Here is a 19,303-nt window from a genome sequence, read left to right as displayed (position 1 = left end):
TATTGGGAATTTCCTAGGATCAGAAAACCTCACTTCCATTATAAAAACAATAAGTTTGGTAGCACACACACACACACAAAAAAAAAAAAAAAAAAAAAAAAAACTAAGGGTAACTTTACTGAAAAAAATTCTGTAAATAAAAAAAAAAAAATTACTAAAAATTATATTGCTTATGACCAATTTAATTCATTACCCTAAAGGATAAAGACTACGAAGTGACTGACATCAAAGAGTAAAGTGTCCAACAAAAAACCCATATACCTAATTCAATTAAATTTGAACTATTGGCTCATAATACCATATTCTGCTAGTAATTCACTTTAAGTCATCGGTATTTTAACTGCATGACCCAGTGTACATTTTCATTATTACGACAATAACATAGCAAAAAACAAGAACAGTCATCTATGACATTTAATTTCAGAGCTTCTATACATTAAGCTTGCTTTTTTAACTCCTGATGCTTTTATAGATAAAAACAAAGGGGGTTTATATTTAGCATTTTAACTGCAAAACAAAACAACTTTAATCATTAACCCAAATTCTTAACCTCTTTAATTCAAAATGTCTATCAGTGAGTTTTAATTATCGCCTTTTTCTAGCCATACTTCCAAACTTAAGCCTGCTGAAGTATATAGCCACCAAACCTTTTAGTATGTGTCACTTGACAAGACACAAGACTAGCCCAGATTGACACAGAACATTTTATAAACATCCAATTATGAACACAAATACAGTATTGCATGTCTTGAAGAAAGTGACGTATTAGAAACAAACTAACAAGAACGAAACAAAACAGACTTACCCTTTCCAAATACTGACGCAGCTGCACGAACATTTTCATACGCTCTATATCATGTTCCTGCTGTTGCGAAAGAAGGTCAATTTCTTCACTGCGTGGTGTTAGAAGTGGCTTGTTAAAACCAGACTGTAATAGAAAAAAAAAAGTTGAGAAAACTTACAAATATATTAAATTACATTAAAATACTTCCAATAAAAATAGTCTTACTAAAATAGACCACATTCGTGATCTCTGTATCCCAGGTACTACAGTCTAATTTAACAAACAAAAGATTTAAGCTGTGGTATCTATGCAAGTGCCCATATATCCAACTTGCACACACATCCATGTCCTCAGGAGTTTGATGCCTTACTTTTTGTCTTCCAAGCTGAATTCAATTTATCAGTAAACAACCTTTATTTTTCTTTTTTGGTGCAATATGGAAATTTACTCCAAACTTTTCACAAGGCTTTGGATAGTTATCAAACAATGGAATGACACTGCACTGTAATGTAAACTATGGTAGGGAAAAAGCACATATGAAGCTGTTTGCTTTAGGGTTAACTAATATGTGCTGTAGTGCAGAACTTCATGTAATGTATATTGGTTTTGACTTAAGTTTGTTGCATATAATGAATGTGTACTGTACAATAATGTACATTACAGGACATCATTTGGCTGCTAATGAAAAGAATTACAAGCACTGATCACCAATTGTTTTACATTTTTACACAATTTTTTTTTTTTATAAAAGACATCTAGATTTTTGTTTAAAAATTTCTTTATAAGATATCCAGATTTTTGTTTTAAACAATGTCCAGTCAGAGAATGAAATTGTAATTAAGTACTATATATACTGTACTTAAAAATTATAAGTAAATATGGCACAGTTATTTAATATTACTTACATAGTATAGAGTTTTGATGTCAATTTAAAGTAAAAATAGAATGTACAGCACTATCTGAATAAAATACGTTCCAAAACGTGGCTTCACAACTTCCGCTAACTATAATTAATTGTAATATAATGACAAATTCTTTCTTCTCAGTTTTCCTGTTAATGCATATATGTACATAAAGGTACTGTACAGCAATGTATGGTAAAGTGGCAGTTACTTCAATCACATATAGTACTATGGTAGTTAACGACTAACGAAACGATACAAATGTTACTGTCTAGTTGTTTAATCTGCATAACAGTTGATCCCATGCTAGGAAGAACACTAAGGTTTATAAAGTAGGCTGTCATATTGTGCTACAGCATAACATCCATAAATGTAGTTATACGCATACAGTACTTTTGCTTGAGTATTGCATGTGAATTAATAGTTCAATGACATTCTTCGGGTACAAAAGCAAAGTGGTAGTGGTAATGAGTGTGGTTCCAAGCACAAAAATATTCTGGGTTAAACCAAAATCAGAATAAGATGAAGATGCTCCTGTGAGTACAAAACTCCCTCACACTGCTCACATGTTGTTATATAGAAGGTTGGAAAATTCATGAGGTTTTGAATGAATGAGATGGTGACAGAAACAAAATGTACAGTCAATGTGTGTTTTATGACAGCAAACATTCAGCTATGTGATCATTTTAACAAGGATGAACAAATTCTTAAGCCATTTCCCTTGCAGGTACTGGATGATTTATCCATTTTAGGAGCTTACATGAAACTCAGCTGATTTGTAACTTGAATGGATATCAGAACAACAGTACTGCTCTGTCTAGTAAAAATGAAAAGCAACAGGTTTAGGACTGAGTAATGCCTTACCCAATCTTTTTACAGGCTCATTCATGATTTGAAATGATTACCAAAAGGTAACACTTGTTAATAATGTGATGACTACACGGACAGCAAAACCAAATTTTTACAAAAAAAACATGACTTGCAAAGAAAAAAAACTTCCATAGTACTGCCTGCTTTAAAATGCCAAGATAATCAAGCAAAACCTTAAAAAATTACACATATACAATAGCTTAAACATAAAATTAATTTAATTACCCTTCTTTTGAGCTTCCAGTAATTGTAGATGGTTTCTGTGGTCTCCAAATCAATGTCAAGATAGTTGGAAGTCTCCAGGAAGTCTACGTGCTTGTAGAACTCAGACTCAATCTGACGAAGTTTGGCCGCTCTTGCCTGATTCTTTTGTTCTGATGTCCAATCTCTCTTCTTCTTGGGAGTGCCATCATCTCCTTCTTCACTTTCTACTTCACTTCCAACCTTTTTACTTGCCACACTATGCTTCTCACAATATGACTGAAAATAATAAATACCAAATCACAAACTTCCCCTATAAAATTATGAAATTAAATGTGAATATTCTAATCTACATTACATTACTATGGTACTACTTAGGGTTGCCTTTCCTTAGGTTTTTACACTGAAAAAGGGAAAAATGGAATCCCTTGCAATCTCTATGTATGCCTAATTGAAAATAACCACAAAGTCATAATGGAAAGAAGTTTTGATGTCTTACAGCTACTATTACACCTGTAAGAAAAACATTTTTCTATTTATTGATACCTTCGTTAGTCAAATTTCTGCAAAAATTGCCAACACCAATATCATATGGGTATTTGTGTGTGTAGGGATGGGTAATAAAGAAATAACAGGATAAGCACTGAATGAGTTCAAAAGCATTTGGTCAACAAAAATCATTATTACTATTATTTGGTAGTAACCAGACCAGAATTAAAATACTTATCACTAATAAGACTGGGAAATCCAACAAATATGAAATAGATCTAGAATGCAAAAGGCAACCCTACTTTTATCAAATTTATAAACACTACCAATAACATACTACCATGCTTTTCCTGAAGACACAATATTCCATACAGTAATGGAATTATAATACAATAAATAATTATAATCTTATTTATTTTACACAATCTGACAAAAAAACTTTCTCTGATCTACATAAACTACTACTTTTACATAAAGACTAAACAAGAGACAACAGAGCAAAACAGAACAAGTGGTTTACCTAGATAAAAAACCAAGAGGAACCCAAGAAGTAAAAAGTTTTGTCATGACTGAAGAAGACTGGTCCGTGTGAATCAACTTTAAGTCTAAGACAAGGAAAAATAAGAGCTTGAAAAGAATCCCAAGAATAGAAGACCAGGAACAGGCAGTACAGACCCAAAGTATGTAAAACAAGACTCAAATTGTCAAATGTGCAACTCCTGGTCAGAAAATGAGTCTGACAATTGTTGCAAAGACAAATGCTGTAACAGAGTCAAAACAGTAAAACCCAATAATACCAACCACTGAAATACAATAAAACACTACTTTCAGGCCAATTAACAAATAACAGCCAACTGGGTTAACTCCCAATTGTTACTGAAGGATGGTGAGAGGGAAAAACACCCATTTCTTCATTAAAAACTAAAATTATAACACAAGATTATGGGTATTTATCCTAATACAGAGCCATACAATTATTGTAAATTCTACAGATCAAATAATGGCTAAAAATTTTATTTTTCCTTTCTGTTTAATCAGTACTTTACACTACACTTCCTCACTCTTCAGGAGAACAGAGAATTAGTACTATGGATGCTACTTCATCCCACAGAATCTACAAACGCTGGTCTGAATAGAACGGAATTTAATCCTTATTAATACAGTACTTCTGAATGTGGACTGGTAATGGCAAGCTACAACATGCAAAAAACATCTATGGTACCTACTTTTAATAAGTTACATGCGCAACCATATGTATGGTTACACATTACACTGTCATCTAAAGATCTATTATTCTAAAAAAGAAAAAAAACAAAAAAACACATATTAAAGTGAGGAAAAAAGTAAACCAAACGAGGTCATCAACTAAATTATAAAAATAAAAATTTCAGGTTGACTAAATTCTGCAACTGTATACAGCACTAAACAGAATGTAAAAAAAAATAACTAATATTAAAAAAATACTGAACAAAAGTGCTATTTTACAGGGATAAAAACAGAATACGATTCACACAGACCACATAATCTTTGTAACCTCCCTCAAAAAAGCTGCCTATACTGAACATTCTACTAAGATACTGCCTTTCATAAGTTTAAAAAAAACCTGCACGTAACACACTTACATTCCCTGCTGATTCAATTCACTCCAGTTTCCCAATCTAATACAAACCAGAATTTTTTCCAAACTATAAACAAAATAAAACTTTTCATTAAATAAATCCAAAGAATGTATACAAAAGAAAACGTACTAAAAACACTTTCACTCTGGTAACCTACACATAAAAATAAATTATGGTTATAGAAAATAATAAAATACTTTAGAACATAGAACAAATGCTACTTAAAATACAACCTTTTACAAGCTTGAATCATAAATTAAGTGGGAGGACTAAGCTGCTGAATACAGTGTCCCAGAGATGACTGAGCTTGAAGAATCCAGGATAGGTCAGGAACCATAGCTTTTTGGAGAGGATTTGCATTTGTATAGGTGAGATGTAAAGGTTAGAACCCCAACGAAAGCCTCTAAAAGGCAAAGGGAGAGAACCCACCATCCACAACCAAGAGGAGCCACCCTCCATTATGTTACACCTGGTAATTGTGACAAAAAAATTCAGTAACTACAGAAAATCATCAAATGCTGAAAAAATTGTTCCAGAAATCTTTTCCATGCAAGAAGAAATCAGAACCATGAATGGCAAAAACAAGAGATTTGGAAACCACTAGCACCATGGCCGAATAAAGATATGAGAATCCTTGAATCCTTCGAGTCTCTGAAATTCCCAGAACCTCTAAATGTGTCTGCACCTCCTAAACGGGGAAGAGCATGAAGGTACCTAGGTCAGAGTGTAACAACAACCCAAACAACTGAATCTTGCAACAGAGAAATGAGCTGAGGGAACTAGACAAAACACTGCAAACAGGTCCAGTCAGGGCATTCTCATCCACCATTGGACTTTACAGACCTCTGAGGTGATAAACCACTCTTTAAAAAGGAGATGACCAGAACTGACATACAATGAATTGTAGCATGATAGAGACCTAATACCAAACTGCATGCACAGATCCAGTCACTGTTAAGTAGAGATACTTGATCTTGTCTTCAATTAATTGTTGAAGGCCATGGAGGGAAAGTGAAGGGTCATAATCCCAACAAAGCAATCCAACAAGTGGTCACAAAAACATATGTGAGAAGACTTGCCATACATCAAAAGCCTAGTGACCCAGCTTCCTGTACCATAGAACCTTGCATGCACTCCGAGAGGGGCCTCTGCACCTCCAACAAGGAATTAAGAGTCAGGCCAGAAGTGCAGAAATGACTACATTACATGAATTACTTCACGAGCTTCTTTGGAAATGCAATTATACATCCCTCGGTTTAAGTAGCATGGAAGCCATGGGTATTGACCTCCAGAACAAATCCAATCCACAGTCATCATCATCTTAACAAATCCAGTTATTGTCTTCTCAAGAAGAAGGGAAAGGTAAGGTGATAACTGCAACAGTGGACAGGATTCCCCATTAAGGAATAGAGGACTGCCTTGAGGCAGCTTAAACCCAAAAGCCTGTGCCAAAAAATACCCAGACTTCTTTAATTCCCAAGGACAAAGCCTGACCTGTGTGGGTACAAAGAAAAAAAGTTTGGAATATTCAAGGTTCTCCCTCCGAGTGTAGTTCCTCCAGCTCCAAGGTCTCTTCTCCAGGAGAGCACGCTCTGACTCCTGCTGTATCAGGTGCTCTGCTTCAAGGGGAAATCTAGCATCTCTTCACTGTTTCTATCATCCCAATCTGCCTGGCACAGGTTCTCCCTCAGATGATGATGAGGGAACAATGGTAGTTGCAGGAGATGTCACTGACAAAGGGGGCCTTGGGGAAGAGAGAATCACAGAAGGGAGAGGGAAAAGGCTCAACATACTTTCTCTGTAAGAAGTATTGCCCTTCATACACTTCCCCCTCTCACATAAGACCCACTGAGATGCTTGCCATCCATCACACTCGATGCACGTCACGCCGTGAACATTTTCTTCTGAGATGAAAAACAAACGTGAACACAAATCTATCACTATCGGGAACATATATTCACTGCAAACCCGTGTCCTAGCCGACACAACACCTGAATTCAGGCTTACTCCCTCCACAGTAACCATGATACCAGACACAGGGGATCACAATGCTAGTGAGGCACACACAACTCACAGCACAAAAGAAGTACCTCATGTAGTTTGCACACAAAGAACAAAGAAAGCAAGCTATGACGACCTCGTGCCCCAAAAAAAGTCACAAATTTCTATTAGTTCTTCAATCGCTTGGCTACTGGCGAGGTACAAGCACAAAAGGACAACAGAATGCAGCAGAAAACACAAGAATATCACATACATGTGGTGCAAGAAGAGAAATCTCGGCATCAAAAATACACACAAAAAAATTAAATAAACGAGATAGGCCAACTCTGGTCATGTGGTCCACAGGTTCTTCCCGATAGGGTTTTGCTTTCCTTGTTAGTCGGTGAAAGCTGAAAAGTGGCATGCATGAGAAATTTCATTTATAAAAGTGCAATTTTGTATTCCCTTCAGAACAAACTCAAGGGCCTGACACCCAGTGAGAGAATACCTAGGCCTGATTAAGTCAACATTCACCACAAAGCAGGGAAGTGCAACACGAAACATAATAGAAACCAATGTAGAAGTGAATATTCAGACAGTAATGGATTTAGTGTGAATATGCAAAGATATTCTGAAAATTCATTTACTCCAAGAAGAGATATTAATAGTATAAACTGTACTGTGTATCTGAAAATGGAAAAATATTAATTCACACATAAATATGCATCGAGTATTCCCAAAAAGCCGAAGCTTATAGTTTATAAACCATAAATATATATAACATTCTGCCCTGAAGGTTAGCATGAGTGAGGGAAAGGATAATAATAAAAAACCTTTAATTCAACTGGGAATAGCTAAAAACAATATGCCCTGAAAGCCAAAGGACAGCACAAGTGGAAGAGTATGAGGAACACAATAAGCATTAATGTAATTCACAAAGTCTTTACAAAAAAAATTATAGAAGGGAAAATAAGAATAGAAACAACATTCAGCTGGAAATTGAGCGCAAGTAAACTGTAATTGCAAAATGACTAAAATCCTTGCTTAGGGTATATATAAGTACAGTATCATAACGTGCAAAGAATGTCCAACCCGAAACACAAAACTGGATATTAGACAAATTTGTGATTGCTGGAGCAGTAATGAAAAGTTACTCTATACAAGCCAGAATACAAGATGAATTAAAAGGAACTCGGGAATATCACAACAGAAATAGAGCATGATCACTTCATGAGACAACGCCAATGGATGTGAAAGGTTACTAAATGAAAACTCACCAAACCCTTCAAAACGTTGAGGGGGGGAAAAGCATACATAAGTAAACTACTTTAGAACATATAGATGTGACAAAAACAATATAATAAAGATATGGGTAAAATGACATAAAAACTGGGAGAGAACCCAATGTAGACTTGCGGTGCACATCACATGTCCAGTGAGCTTGGAGCTACACAGAATGTGTAAGGCTGGTGGTGGCAGTGGAACCACTCTTTAAACTCTCATATAGTTGTAACTGGGTTTGTTTCTCACAATAAAAAATGGCTCTATATGATTGACAGATGTTAAGTAACAAACTGTATTAACAAACTGTATAAAGATGTTCTCAAGCTAATTTCTATGTGTACATTCATTTACAGAATGTTCACTGCTAGTAATGTACTGCAAGTTATATTTTTTTCAACCTTAGGAAAATAATTATTCTAATGGCATCATCAAATATTGATTTTTATCACTGTCAACAACTGGCAAGCCCTTTCATTTCTGATTAGAAAATTTTACACGAATAAGGTTACAAGAAACCATAGGGGTCCCAGCTTCAGAGGACAAAATCTTGTTTATGTTGTAAACTTTAATATTACAAAACAAGTTTTTCATAAAAACACATCAAATCATAAAAAGCCTTATTCCATGCAATGGCTCTCCTATTCACAACAACTTGCTAAATCCTGAAAGACAAAGCCACTGTGCAAGCCCAGACCACCCTGCCATCGCACGTGTTACAATTGTAAGGAAAACATATTTTATTTCAGTAAAATATCTGCAGTTTATTACAAACCCATTATTTATGAATAGCCTGCTTCATAATTCAAGTGGGATGAAGAAGATAAGAGACAGGAGTAAAAAGAAAAGAAATGGCCTAAAGAGCAGGTCTCATCTTTTCCCACAGGGATTGGGTTGAATCAAGGTGCTGTAGAGCAAAAAAAAATATCATCAATGGCAGAATGGGATTTTCTGCAAAACAAGAGTTGTAAATAGTAGTACAAAAATCCAAATGCAAAACACTTACCAACCACAAGAGGCATGAAGACAGATATTCCGAGAAAACATTGCTTTATTGTTTGACAAGACACATCAGGATCACGAAATTGAGGATGAATACCCACATCCATCCAACTGACATAACACCCCACCCCCATTAACCCCACAAAAATCAGGCCAAACATATGCATATTAAGACACGAGTTTCATCAAGCAAATAAATCCTCAGGCATTTTAACAACAGCAAGTACCTGCTCTAAGGATGACTGAGGTGAGAAGGTCTGAAGCACTGCATCTGCTAAACATAGGTCCCCATGGTTCTGACCTCATTAGAGGAAAAAGGTAATACAAGGATACCAACAGAACCCATGATCAAACCAAACACCTAAGATAGTTTTGGCTACAGAAGTCTGGAGCAAATGAGAATCTAACAGAAGACTAATGGCCTGACTGAAAGACTTATCCTTCCAAGGCATGAAGGCCAGAAGAGGAAAAGGACAGTAAAACAAGGTTTTAAGGGTCAAGTCCTGCAAGGAAGCATTCATTATACATTCATAGAAAGGTCTACTGAAGGTGCACAGAAAAGAAAAGCAAGGTCTGATTGTGATGGTTTAATCGTAGCCCCAAGTATCAACTGAGCAGTAACAAAATAAGTCTGAAGAGTTGGAGATGACTGCTCCGTGACCTTCAATAACAGAGAAAGTGCTTCTTAACATTCCTCAGGTACACAAGAAATCTGCTAGCACTGGAACAAGGGCTTTTGATGGAGGAGTACCCGGTTTGTTAAACCTAGAAAAAAAACCTCATCCACGTTCCCTGGTAAAGGTAAGAGGGTGGCAATGGCTACTGCTGCTGCTGCTAGTTCTAAACTCTCCCAAGAGACAGTTGGATAACTTCCATGGATGAAAATAACATTACAAATGGTTGTGTAACTGCTAAAAATTTTGCAGCTATCTCTGCCATTCGGGGCTGACACTGTCAACAGGGTACAGTATACTGACCCATCCTGGATGTATGATACACCTGGAAGGTAACCATGACTTTGTCTGCTTAATTCCAGAATTTTCTTGCCTGGGTAACCACCTGTACTAATCACCTGCCATCTCAGAAAAGAGGGAAGGGTGAAGGTTTTGGGGAAGATGTCCATTCCTGAGGTACTAGAAATTTTCCAATTAAAAAGTTGTTGGACAATCACCAAAAATGTCCTGGTGGCTCCTACCTTGAGCTCCCACACTTTGATGCTGCCCTAAGTATGATTGGATGAATGCCAAGATTAAGAAGCATCTTCCTGTGATGCTGCCAAAAGCCACTACCACCCGAATCCCAAAATCAGAAACTTTGAAGATAAACCCATCTAGCCAGAAGAGGGTCCTAGGGTGTCCCTACTGCTAACCAGCAAGCACATCTAATAATTATTATTTGGGAAAGGATTGTCAATGCTTTGTTTTGACTCACAAATTATGTTACATACAAACTGATACAAATGATTGAGTATACACTGCAAAAAATACACATCTATAATTAATAAAAGTAAGTTACAAATATTAGCACACCTAAAATCTGGATGCAAGAGGCAAGGGCTACCAAGAACTTATCACAACTGTACAAATACAGTATACTGATAAAGGAAATTAACACATCACAATAAATTTGTACTAAGTACAGTACTGCATTATTTTACACATTAGCATAAAACAACACACTTCGACATCAATTATCAGCATAAACAACAAACTAAACATAAAGCACTGAACTTCAAAACTCGCTCAGCACTGACATACAGCAATGGCGGTGGTGATATAGAAACAAATTACAATGTCTCTTCTAAACAGAATACATACACAGTGTACAAAGCAACAGCCCTACTCAACCATAAATTCAAGAAACTCCTAATTACCCTAAGAAAATGTTAATTCTTGTACAGTAATTAAGAACCTTAAAAATCAATCAAAATTAAATGGAACTGTACTAACTGAATTCTTTAGAAAGCTCTGTTTAACAGCAGCAATGAAAATAAACTAGAAAATAAACAGCACTATTACTAAAAGTTGTAGGTACTTGATATTAACTTTACTCTGACAGAAATCGATACTTTCCAGGAAATAAAATTAAATCTTTCTCTTACCCTGAGTTTAACGCCATCGTCTGCACTCTCATCCTCTATAATGGCCTTCATCTCTAGACCATGTTTGAAGGCACAAGTGACATGGTAGGCAGTCTTACAGGTCTTCACTGAGCATTGAATACAAGCACCACGACGTTCTCGGCACAACACACAAACAAGGGCCCATCGACTTTGCTGAAATTTTCACACTTATTTAGCATACTGGGTGACTAAGATGCTATCTTATTACAGTATTACTAACATCTAAAGGCTAAAAGCAATTTTTGGGTTGAACCTTACAAAACCTCCCAAGGGTTATGTTTTTGTGAACCAAATATTTATGTCTGTGTGACCTGCGAAAAAGCTCCAACAAAACCCACACATAATTATTGTCTTAGTCCGATGTGGTTCATTTCTAAAAATGATCAATGCCACTCATACCTTTAACTGCTGAATCAAACATAATTCCTCTTGCAGAAGAATTCAACAACATAAGCTGCATCATGCAAAAAGGGTAACATTACATCGCCTACAGTGTGCCATCCAACTCTACATTGCACATACCTTCAAGCTTTCTGGATACTGAGACCATTATTTTCCAATACCCCTTATACTCCATCTACCCAGTACAGTATTTCACAGACCTTCCACTTCTTTCTAAATTGTCAAATCTCTCCACAAACCTATCATCCTCAACTGTTCCACATGACTGAACCATCTTGAAACAATCTGATCTATCCTTTTAACTAAACTAGGATATCATTTTTACCACTTCTACATACCTACATATTTCTAACCCCTTCTAATCTTCTTAAGACATATGTAGCACAATTTCTTCTCTACACCAATAATTTTTCTACTATTCATTCAACATCACATCATTTCTTTAAAGGAAAGACAGCTTAACAATTCTTCAAGACATTTTACCCTGGCTTTCAGGGACACTGATTCCTTCCTATCCTCTGCACACATTCCGCTACCTTTCTTGCTTCAACTGTAAGTCAATTACCATTTCTCTCATCCTACTACATTTGATACAATTGCCCCCAAAATGCTTACTGAATAAATACAGTAAACCCCCCGTATTCGCGTTCTCATGATTCGCGGACTCATGCATTCGCGGGTTTCTCTGTGGAACATATCTAGCCATCATTCGTGGAAAATTCGCCCATTCACGGTATTTTTCACTGAGAAATATTCACTAACTACTGTATTTTCATATAATTTTCATGAATAGATGCACTTTTTGTGATAAAACTATTACAATACTCAGGTATATGCATTTTTACAGGGTTTTGCTGTGTTTAAACTATCAAAATGGGCAGTTCTAAGTGTTTTTAGAGGGGTTTTAAGTATTCGCGGATTTTAGCTATTTCGGGGGGGGACGCATCCCCCACGAATACAGGGGGGGGTTCACTTTAATTCCATACTCTTATAAAGCATGTTGTTTTCTGCTTCATCTTCCTGGATTTCCATTTACCCTCATTATCTTAGTCTAGGTCATATTTATTCTTAACTTTCTCCTCTTGCAGACACTTTCAACTTCTTTCACTAGTTACTACAGCTTCTCGTCACTATCACCTGCAAACATCAGCCATTCCTAACTTCATTTATGCCCCAATTTCCTAACCAGGCCTTTGCACCTGATTTCCTCAGACTACTCACACCACTCCATCCACCTTTGGTCCACCATTGTCCCTGCTTTTACTTCTAATATGACTTTCTCCCCTTCTGATTTTATACAGACAATCTGCCATAAAGAACGGGGAGGTGAAGGTGAGCTCGTCAAACACCTTAAGCCACTAATAGGTCCTAAGCCTTGGTCCCTACGTTTTCATAGCATATTGTCCACTTCACCCTCACCTTGTATATCAGTACCTAGAAATTTGTTAGACTATTAGAAATAGTCTCTCTATTCACCCTCACTAATATATCAGTACCTAGAAATTTGTTAGACTATTTATTAGATATAGTCTCTCTATTCATCTATTACCTTACTTTCCTATTCATCTATTACTTTGCTTTCTTATGTCTTTTATTATTTACTTTACAATCTGATATTTATACTTTATTTTTTAACTTAAATTTCACTTTATCCATATGCACAGATACACAGCTAAAGAAATATATCCTTGTCTCCGTTCAATTTTCACCCCAAAACCAATCACTCTCCCACCTACAAATTCTAACACAAAATTCACTTCCATGATTAACATTTTATTGTTCACCCCAACTGATCTTCAATACCATACATGCTCTAACCCTCCAAATAACATCTTTGCCACATCCAGCTTTTTCCCATTACCCTCAGGCTTCTTACATATTTTATAAACACTTTCTCCACTATCTCTTCTGTGTATAAACCCAGTGATCTTTCCCTCTCAATCTCTGTCATGTCATTTTCAATCTGTAATAATGAACAAAATAAAAAACAGGGCTAAGACATAAAATGATGGGGAATCAGAGATATATGTTACCTTGAATACATACAATAATAAAACAATTTCTCTATGCATAGTTCTTTCAGTACTGATGAAAGCCATACTCCTACAGTGGAATTTGTCTGACAATTATTGGCTTTATCACTTTACAAACTGAACCAATTATTTATCATTAAAGTTCTTAGTAATGCAAGTCCAAACAAAAGATATGTTAGTTGAAGACATTAAAAAACAAAAAAAATTTTGGCATTGTATCCTGAATTTTTTAATAAACTTAATCAATGATTTCTATACCTAGCTTCTTACAAGAATGCAAAAATTAAAGTCATCAACAAACTACACCTCGATCACTTTCAAAATCAGTTTTAAAATATAATCCACAAAAAGTAAAACATGATTAAGTAGACTTACTGGTATATTTGGGATCTTTGTGATTGGTTCCATTCTCTCTACAGAGCCTATGGAAACTTCTGGGATCCATAATGCGCACGCAACATGTGCCCACTTCTGCCCAGATTTCGTTGATTTCATGGCACCTCCTAAAAAAGGAAATACATGAATATTTTACATATAAAATATCTTAATTCTTAATGCAGTTCTACTCTGTCAAAATCAGCAACATTTACAAGTCTGCCTTAATATTTTCCTGTTATGTAACCATTTCCTGGAGCGCATACAAGGAAGTCATGTAGTTCAGTAATATATCACAGTCATTTATACTTGACTTGAAATATTAAATTTGATTCTGGTACAAATTATATATTAGAATTTGATTACGTAGACAACCCACCAGTATCTACCAATTTCCATAAGTTTTCACATCCTTTATCAAGCTAAGAATCCTAATTACAGCCAGATAATGGGGTACATCCTCAGCAGAACTGAGTTATGCATAAACAAATGATAATATCAAATAAAACAATGTTCAAAAGCTTCATCTATAACAAAAAGGACATATTCAACACCAACTAAAAAAAAAAAACCTACAGGAACTTAATAAAATTTTTAAAAATGAATGAGGGGAGAAGTAAATATAACACCATCTCTTCACCCTTTTGAACAACTTAATATTTGATATTACATCTTTTACAATATGAAAATAGTATACACCTCCACTGAGCAGTCCTTTGGAGGCTCAATCACTATTACAAGAGTGTACACTGCAGTAGGAACTGTCACTGCAGCAAGAACGGTTGCCAAAATTATATCAGTCAAGGGAGAACTAAGCACAATCGACTGACTCTGAATGCTTAACAATTATCACCAGATTGGGGACTGAAGCATAACTGGGAAAAGTAGTCACAGCAGACTGAGCAGTGCTCTGGAAGTTTTAAATCACAAGCAGTTACTTTAAGACTTACTCTATAAGGATGATGCAATGATCAGAAAAAAGTCATGATATCAAAGTCTGTGGGCACTTCTCCTGAGATGAGACCTCTCATTATGGCAGCAGGTAGACATAACTACATCATCATGGCTGGTTACATTCAAGAAAGGCTTCACCAGGTACAGATTAAGACACTTTCAGAGAAGTGAAAAACCAGAGGATAGCAGCATTTTCCCAAATTTTTTCACCAATACCCTGCCAAATGTGTACCTGCTTCAACAAGACAATCTTCCCAAATTGACAAATTTTAAAATTAATTTCTATTTTTCCTGAGGTCTTTACATAGGAATTACATTCAGTGCAAGCTGGAGCAGGCTATTCTACATAACAAGATTGTTCAGTAGTTGCACTAGTGGTGGGAGAGGCGAAGGGTACCCTCACCACCTCCCTTCGCTGAGTCGCATAACCACTTGCCATATAGCCTTCGTTGAGAGCAGACACAATCCTGTCTTCCTCTGCCCGAACGTTTCCTGGCTGTTTTACCCGCACATCATCTTGGTTTTTTCCTTCCTTTTTGTTGTGCTTGAAGTATATCTTGTGATATATCTGTTATTATCCTTGGTTATCATGCAAACCCAAGAATCATCTACTAAGCCTAAACCTTGCTTTTGCCTGGGTGTGGGAGAATGACGTTGCAATCGCTTTCTCTCACCCTTTGAAGTAGATCCACACACTGTTTGCACCAAATGCTGCAAGTGTGTGTGTTCAATGACTAATACTTATCCCGAATGTTGTGACTGGTCCCCTGAGTAGTGGACGAGGCTTGCTGGAACGAGGAAACCCAAGAAGGCTGCTCATCCATCTTCAGAGGGGTATTCTCCTCTGAGGACGCCAGGTAGCTCCTTGTCTCTTCCCATGTGATTCCGTTCTGCTGCTGCTTCATCTAGGGGAGAAATCACTCCACATTCCCCTGGTGCATCGGCAATGTGGGGTTTGCATGGAGGAGCGGGACATGTCACAATCTCTCGAGGGCTTCCTCTGTTTACTCCGGGGTGGAGCATTCTCCCCTTGGGCAAAGGGAGGTAGTCTCTGATATTCCATCTTTTTCAGGTCTGGGGGAGATTGGGAAGATCTTTCAAGATCTTAGGAACCTCTGGCCTTCCCTAGGTCTTCCAAGGGAACCGTTGCTGCGGGGCTTGATTGCAATTCTTAACACCTCCAACCAGGGCCCATCTCTACAGCGTCTGTAACTGGAACAACAGTTTCAGTTACAGGATCTAAGGGTGCCTTGACAACTGTTATGGCTCCCTCGGTTATTCATCCATCCCATCAACATTGACGTGTCCTCCGATGTCTCCTGATGCTAAGGATCTTCTCCTGGCCGAACTGGTGAAGAGGTACAAGCGTGAGAGGACGTTGAGGAAGAGACCCCATTCCCCTTCAATGTCACCAGTATCTTCTCTTTCGGCTTTTGCCTCCTCCCCTTCTTCTTCTGAGGGTCCTGTTAGGCGGACAGACCCGAAGAGGAAGACGGCAGTGGCTCTAGACAGCAAGAAGACTCCTTTCCCCTTCTGAGGGTCCCATTAGGCGGACAGACCTGAAGAGAGGAGGGGTGGCGGCTCTAGACCGTGAAAAGGCCCGAGGGCCCCCTCAAGAAAGTCTTATTCTATGGGAGAAGCATGAAGATCTCTCTACAACTCTCCCCCATCCCAGTCCCAGGATGGGGAACCCACGTTTCAGGTGTTCCCGGACATCCAAGGCATGGAGTGCAACTCTCCCGTCCAAGAATGGGGGACCCGCCTCTCGGGTGTCTCTGGACATCTGAGGCATGGAATGTGCCTATCCCGTCTCAGGACAGGAGACTCGCATCTCAAGTGGCCCTGGACATCCAAGGCTTGAAAGCAGCACGCCCTGGGATCAGCCATGACGTGGCCGAAACCTTTCCATTCTACTGAATTCTTTGAACACAAGTGGAAAAGCATCAGATTACCTGTTAGGTGGCATGATAGTCAAGAGGGTAAGAAGCATGGCAAGCTGAGATGAAAGAAGAGTTCAGTGAACAGTCAATGAAGGAAAAGAATGAACACTAGAGGGAAGCAGAACAGTGGTGTTCAGGCAGTGCAGGCAGTGCAGGTGAGGAGCAGACATGGTGAAAAACGTGTGATCGCACTGTCCGTTCAACAAAGCAAGTACAGAGTGGAAATAACTAATACTAGGACACTGGAAAGAAACGGCAGTTGACCACTCATTCACTAGGATAGCACAGCCATCAACATATCTCACAGATATTAAGAAAGGGAACACATCTGTTTGCCACAGTCAAGGTCAGAAGAAGTAGGGGGACTCAAAATATGTGACACCACCATTACTGACAAAAGCAATACAAGAACTGCTACAAGCAATTGAAATACTAGAGAAATCGCATCGCTGAGTAAAAAATATCACACAGAATTTAAATGAACCAATAGGGAAGCTACGATGGTAATATCTGTTAAAAGCAGGACATCCTAAAGTCTAGTAACAACATTGAAGATGGAGGGCATGGAAAAACATAAAACATAAACTTCAAGTAACTAAACAACACACATTAACCTTACCTTTGTTAGGACATAGAACACAGTCAGGCTTAATTCCTAGCGAGCAAGTCCGGCAAAGCCAGGATCCTGAAGGAATGGCTGTGATGCCATAACAGGCTTGGTGGACGCATATGTTGCACGAGTCGCAGAATACCATTTCGTTGCCCTCTTCACTGTCCGGCTGCAGATGGAAGAAATTTAATTAATTAAATGTACTCTAGATATTCTTACAAAAAGGAATGGGGGTTAATTTCACATAAAACTGGGATTTCAATTAGAACTGGGGATTAGGAGAGAGTGAATAGCAAGATGGAAGAAAGATAATATGGATGAAGGTACAGTAAAAGGAATGAAAGTGGTTGCAGCTAGGGATCGAAGGGTTGCTGCAAAGAACCTCAAGTAATGCCTACAGTGTACCCCTTGAGGTGCACTGACGGCACTAACCACCTACAACGATTATTTATTCGAAGGCTAGACATCAAACAGTCCATTAAACTGAGGTACCAACGTATTCCTTCAGGAAGAATGCCTCCTTCCCTTCCGGACCACTGTAACACGAGCTGAGCATGCATCATGGACTTTTCTCTTTGCAAGATCTATCTAGTTAGTGGTACTGGTTCTGTTTGCACACAATCAGGACTAAGGCTATTTTTGGAATGATGTTTTTGCAAGATCAATGAACACACAAATTAAGCTTATTAACAATATTTTACAAGTTAACAGCAATATTGCTCAGAATATTTTAAGAGTTATAATAACTAACATATATCGTAACAAGTCCCATAGCCCATCATCATACATTTACACAGTACAGGTATTCCCCTACTTATGATGGGGTTAGGTTCCAAAAAACCCATCGTTTGTTGAAAAAATCGTAAGTAGAATATGGCCTAGCCTACACTAGGGTAATCAGTACCATCTATACATATATGGTAGCCTAGCCTACACTACACAGTATATTTTATACATATATGGTATAGTAATTATTAGTGACAGCTAATTCTGCAGGTTCAATGCAGATTGACATGATAAGTCAGTATAAAGAGAAACTGAATAACAAACAAGGCCTAGGCTGCACTTTTGTATATCATATATGGTAGCCCAGCCTTCATTATACTGTATTCTATTTTCACAGAACACCGTATTATACAAACATCAAAATACCGAATGTGCATCTTTTCCATGGATCTTTTAAAACATTATGCTTTACTACACCGTATCCAATTGTAAATATTCTCATATTGCTTTCGTGATTATAAATTCCGATCATAGCAATCAAATGTTTTGGTTTGGGAATCGATGATTTAGTCTTTATTTCGCCGCATTTAACTCAGTACAGAGGGCATTTCTTGCTTCTAGTTACGTAAACGAATCTCTAGATACTTTATTTCTAAGGAACATATATATTTTTCATTATACAAAGTGTTTTTAAGTCGAAATATAACTTAAATATGTCTCGTTGTGAAATTATTTTAGCTATTTTTTTCGTTAATAGATTATGTTGGCGGCTGGCTGTTTGGGGGATTGTTTGTTTTGTATAAAAAAATCAAGATTCCGCTCGCTATTTTCTCTTGATTTCATCATCATACTACGAGCTTTTCGTATTTATCTTTTATCGGCGTGAAAACAGCAGTAATATATGTTCTTTCATGCCCAGTAGTTTTGATTAAAATACTTTTTTAAATTTTATTTGCGGTCGAGTTTCATCCATGTTGCCAATGCACGATAATTTATAGTCATTAGCAGCTTGA

At 37.3% G+C, this 19,303-nt stretch overlaps 1 protein-coding gene across 1 annotated transcript in view; it reads right to left on the bottom strand.

The window, feature by feature from the left end:
* Positions 1 to 19,303, bottom strand: part of rno (rhinoceros) — a 50,924-nt gene that overhangs the window by 16,111 nt on the left and 15,510 nt on the right. The window contains 5 exon segments of the mRNA XM_067129172.1: positions 806 to 928; positions 2,782 to 3,036; positions 11,230 to 11,403; positions 14,061 to 14,188; positions 17,574 to 17,733. Coding sequence (XP_066985273.1) covers positions 806 to 928; positions 2,782 to 3,036; positions 11,230 to 11,403; positions 14,061 to 14,188; positions 17,574 to 17,733 — 840 coding nt within the window.

This window comes from Macrobrachium rosenbergii, chromosome 27, assembly GCF_040412425.1.
Source record: "Macrobrachium rosenbergii isolate ZJJX-2024 chromosome 27, ASM4041242v1, whole genome shotgun sequence".
Classification (NCBI taxonomy): domain Eukaryota; kingdom Metazoa; phylum Arthropoda; class Malacostraca; order Decapoda; family Palaemonidae; genus Macrobrachium; species Macrobrachium rosenbergii.
This window is presented reverse-complemented; position numbering and strand designations above follow the sequence as displayed.